Source organism: Triticum dicoccoides, chromosome 1B (assembly GCF_002162155.2).
Source record: "Triticum dicoccoides isolate Atlit2015 ecotype Zavitan chromosome 1B, WEW_v2.0, whole genome shotgun sequence".
In the NCBI taxonomy this organism is placed as follows: Eukaryota; Viridiplantae; Streptophyta; class Magnoliopsida; order Poales; family Poaceae; genus Triticum; species Triticum dicoccoides.
In genome coordinates, this window is record NC_041381.1 from 708,147,920 (window position 1) to 708,152,529 (window position 4,610).

The 4,610-nt window shown below is 45.0% G+C and overlaps 1 protein-coding gene across 2 annotated transcripts; it reads left to right on the plus strand.

Annotated features, from left to right (window-relative positions):
• Positions 1 to 6: 6 nt before the first annotated feature.
• LOC119349860 (casein kinase 1-like protein 2) lies at positions 7 to 4,292 on the plus strand. Of its 2 annotated transcripts, none has more exons than XM_037617954.1 (14): positions 7 to 150; positions 262 to 302; positions 971 to 1,040; positions 1,141 to 1,289; positions 1,378 to 1,473; positions 1,556 to 1,626; positions 1,859 to 1,920; positions 2,077 to 2,140; positions 2,221 to 2,305; positions 2,381 to 2,507; positions 2,656 to 2,738; positions 2,823 to 2,877; positions 3,271 to 3,413; positions 3,560 to 4,292. In XM_037617954.1, the coding sequence occupies exons 1-14, from the start codon at positions 75 to 77 to the stop codon at positions 3,860 to 3,862; spliced, it is 1,425 nt and encodes a 474-aa protein (XP_037473851.1). In that variant the 5' UTR covers positions 7 to 74; the 3' UTR covers positions 3,863 to 4,292. The 2 variants fall into 2 exon arrangements, with proteins under 2 accessions (XP_037473851.1, XP_037473852.1); XM_037617955.1 differs by having other exon boundaries at positions 3,568 to 3,762.
• The last annotated feature ends 318 nt before the right edge of the window (positions 4,293 to 4,610 follow it).

The following is a 4,610-nucleotide window of genomic DNA, read 5'->3' on the forward strand; positions in this document are numbered from 1 at the left end:
TTCCCTCCCCCGCATGCGAGGCTCCGGCCGGCGGTAGCCTCGGCTCGCGCGGACGGACAGGCAGGGCGGCGGCCATGGAGCCGCGCATCGGCAACAAGTTCCGCGTCGGCCGCAAGCTCGGGAGCGGCTCCTTCGGGGAGATCTACCTCGGTACGTCCCCGCCCCCTCCGGCCGCCAGATCCCCCTTTCCTCCCAAAGCCGTCGCCTTTTTCTCTTCCTCTTTTTTTTTTCTAACAGATTCCGTCTCTCTGTTATGTGCAGGCACCAACGTGCAGACCAACGAGGAGGTCGCGATCAAGCTCGTGAGTTCCTCCGTCCCTCCCTCCCTCTCCACGACGCTCATCAATTTTCTCCACCCCCCAGTGGTGTGGTTTCGGGGGATCTATGTCGAATTGGATGCTAGATTTGGGGAATTGCCATGCTAGTATTATTTTCCCAGCGCCGGATTAATTAGGCCATGGAAACCCGTGGATTACGCCGCTTGTTAATTCCTGTAGCTAATGCTCATGGAACGGTGATGCATGGAAGGATTTGGGGTGCTAACTGAATTATGTGCTTTGGCTGGCTGTGTGCAATGCAGTTTTGTCTACCTGTCCAGTTACATGCTCTAGCTACTGCCGAAATATGAACCTTAATTAAAGAGATGGAATACACAAATGCCAATGTCAATACACTACTGCCCCATCTGTTTACTTTTCCTATGCTAGGATTCATTTGCTCAGTCTCTTAAGCACAATACATGTTTTGTCAGCCAAAATATGAGATTCTTCAAGAGATGGAATGGAACACGACACACAAACGTTTCGCAGCAGTGTAGTGCCTTCTGTTTCGCTTTTCTGTAGGCTAGCCTTCATTTGCTTTGAACTCATAACCATAATAAGTTTTTAATTGCATTACAAGTGTTCTGCCTGATTCATTTACCCGGGCTGATGCTCTTTGATTTTTCTTGTTTCTGCGTGGTTTTGCTCAGGAAAATGTCAAGACAAAGCATCCGCAGCTGCTCTATGAGTCAAAGCTGTACAGAATACTTCAAGGAGGAAGTAATATGTTTTTCTGCTTCCTTGGTCTTACTTGCTCCAGTCTCTTTTCTCTTGTGTTTATTCACGGAGGGATCAACTGACTCCCCCTACTGTTGTGCAGCTGGAATCCCAAACGTCAAGTGGTTTGGTGTGGAGGGTGATTACAATGTTTTGGTGATGGACTTGCTGGGCCCGAGCCTTGAGGATCTCTTCAGTTTTTGCAACAGGAAGCTGTCTCTAAAAACTGTTTTGATGCTTGCTGATCAAATGGTATGCAACACTTCAGATTCCCTTGGCATCATTACTTTGGTCTCTTTCATTTCATCACGTGGGATCTAAACAACTTCCTTTTTGTCAGATCAATCGTGTTGAATTCGTCCATTCCAAGTCTTTCTTGCATAGAGATATCAAGCCGGACAATTTTCTCATGGGTCTTGGGAAAAGGGCAAATCAGGTAAATGCTACATTCCACTGGTCTGCCTTTATTGATGGATGTATTATTGGTGTTCTTATCTGTAACTTTCATCTATCTGTAGGTTTATTGTATAGATTTTGGGCTTGCAAAGAAGTATAGGGATACATCGACACACCAGCACATTCCATATAGGTAAATGTTATATCCCATTGTTGATCTACTTGAAGAGATTTGGATGCATTCTACAGTATATTGTCAAAGTTATGGCTCCTCTTTTGATGTTGCCACACTGGGTGACATAACTTTTTTACATTCATGACATAAGCATTTTATGTTCATGCCTGAGTTTTGCACTGATATAATTTAAATCAGTGGACAACACAGTATCTATGACAACTTATGACCATTTTCTGTTTAATCACAGAGAGAACAAGAACTTGACAGGAACAGCAAGATATGCGAGTGTAAACACTCATCTTGGAATTGGTAAGTTTCCTTGACTGTTGGCTGTGCACTCCTTTATTCTGTAACTGTACCTAGATTCCCGAGGAATGTAGTGTTATTTGTTCCTTGTAAAATTCTCTTACCTTTCATGCATTAATCTGTTTAGTTATCCTAATTTAATTTTCTGCTTCACCGTAGAACAAAGCAGGAGGGATGACATGGAATCTCTTGGATATGTTCTGATGTACTTCTTAAGAGGAAGGTTGTTGACAATAACCACACGTAATTTTCTGGCATCTCTGCAAAATTCTCGGTACTAACACATGATTTTCTTGCTATCAGTCTTCCATGGCAGGGTCTGAAAGCTGGGAACAAGAAACAGAAGTATGAGAAGATCAGCGAAAGGAAAATTGCTACTTCAACTGAGGTAGCACACTTCTCTATATCCTGCGTTCACCATTATTGATGCATTATTTTCTTAATTGTATTCTCTTGACTGTAGGCCCTCTGTCGTGGATATCCTACTGAATTTGCATCTTATTTCCATTACTGCCGCTCACTGCGCTTTGAAGATATGCCAGATTATCAGTATCTCAAGAGATTGTTCAGAGACCTTTTTATTCGAGAGGGTGGGTTTTCTTTTTTGCATGTTTGTGAACTTATAATCATTCATTTAATTTAGTGATTAATGATACATGGATGTTTACACAACAAAATGCTGCAAATTGCTCTCCGTTTTAAACTCTTGATTGACAGAGCAATGTTTTGTACTTGCAGGGTTTCAATTTGATTATGTTTTTGATTGGACGATTCTCAAGTATCAACAGTCACAGATGACCAGTGCTCCACCGCGCGCCATGGTCAGTACATTGCAACTGTTCCTCCTTAATGCTGTGCACATGAGGATTCATGTCTTACTGTTTGCTACTTTCCTTTTATGTTAGGCCGCTGCAGCAGGACAAAGCTCTGGGATGGCTCCCATGGCAAATAGGCAGTCAGGTACCTTATATTATCCATCATGATGGATTCTAGAGTATCTTATGAGTTATTTATATGCAAGGCAATAATAAGTTAGTATCTGTATATTAGATGGAAGTCTGTTCTTTAAATAAGATGGTATTTCCCTGGAAAATAGATTTTTGAAATATGCATGTGGATTGAGATTACAAAATGTTCGTAGTAGTAGGAAGTTAGAAATCAGGCTCATTACCTGTCGCTTTGTTCTGTTGAGTTGGGAACCGTTTAAATGATAATCAGATAAGCGTATGGGAAATACAGATATATGATAATGAACCTGTTGAGGCTAGTCTGATTACATGCAGTTTGGTCTTGCGAATATGTTCTCTTCTCGTGTCTTTATGTGGTTGACAACCGTGCACTGAATTGATGCAGCCACTGAAGAAGGGAGGAGGAGCGGGTGGTCAGATATGGATGGCATGCGGCGCCAGGTTCCACCTCCAGCTATAAATGCAGGCAGCCTGGCCAAGCAGAAGTCGCCTATCAGACATGACCAATCCACCTCAAAAGATGCTATGGTAAGTTGTCAAGAGTTGCTACGTATTTCATCCCATCTGTCTCTTGTTGCTAGGGAAATACGCAGACCACCGAAGTGGTCTTGTGTACGTACATACATACATATATAAAACTGGCCTGTAACACCTGACCCTTAAATGACGTGTAGTTCTCCAGTTCGACTTTGTTGGGACGGTCAAGCGGGTCCTCAAGGCGACCTGCTGTCTCTAGCAGCCGGGAGCCGAGCACGGACGCGGAGCAGACGCGCAGCCGCACGACGGACGCGAGCCCGGGGGCGTTCCAGCGGTCGTCGGCCCCGCGGTGGAGCCCGCAGGTGGGCGACTCGTCGGACACGAGGGGGCGGTCGTCCTCGGGCAGGCACCAGTCGTCGAGCGCCAAGAACTACGAGTCCACGGTGCGGGGCATCCAGGGCCTCAACTTCGACGGCGACGACACCAGGAACCACTACTAGGCCCCGAGGCGGAGGCGGAGGCCGGGCAAAATAAGAGGTGTGGCCTGGCGGGGGCGTCTCAGCCAGGCAGCGGCTACCACGGGCGGGCGTGCCGTGGTCTTCTTTATGACGAATGAATGAATGGATGGAAGTGGAATGGAATGAACGAATGGTGTTTGATGACGGCGGTGGGTTTGCTTGGCCGTTTTAATTTGTACAGTTTGTTTTCTCCCCCTTTGTTGTGGCCGCTTGCGGCGGCGTTAATTTTAGTCCCTTGAAGAAGATGGATGATGTTGTATTTCGGAGAGATGTATGCAGGCCGGCGCGGCGTAACGCCGCTCGTTTGGAATCCCGTTGGTTTTTAAATTAAAATGGCCGAATGCCTGCGAATATATAATACATGTTTTAGTTGGTGAGACTGGGAGCTGGCAAAGCTGAGATTTGCATTTCATTTTAGTTTGTTGAGGCTTGAGAATTGCTGCTGTTTATTTATACTTTTGGCAAGGCTGAAGTGGTGTGCTATTCCCACTGTTCCATGTCAAACTTTTTAGCTTGGGAGTTGGGTTGTTCATGCCATCAAATTGCTGCTGCTGATGTTGATTCCTCTTTCCTTGTAAAATTAAAGTGACGAATCCAGCCCCTTGCTTATTTTTTTATGAATGGAGATATATGCATCTCTTGGAGCTGTTCATGCCATTTGAGTGATCTCTTTTTCTGAGGGAATGTGAATGGTGATCTTTTTCAATTTTTTTTGTCTGTGGAGATTTTC

Coding starts and splice junctions, on each gene's coding strand:
- LOC119349860 (XM_037617954.1), top strand. CDS start 75: ATGGAGCCGCGCATCGGCAACAAGTTCCGCGTCGGCCGCAAGCTCGGG. Junction 1,290..1,377: donor TGATGCTTGCTGATCAAATG/GTATGCAACACT, acceptor CCTTTTTGTCAG/ATCAATCGTGTTGAATTCGT. Junction 2,739..2,822: donor GTGCTCCACCGCGCGCCATG/GTCAGTACATTG, acceptor CTTTTATGTTAG/GCCGCTGCAGCAGGACAAAG.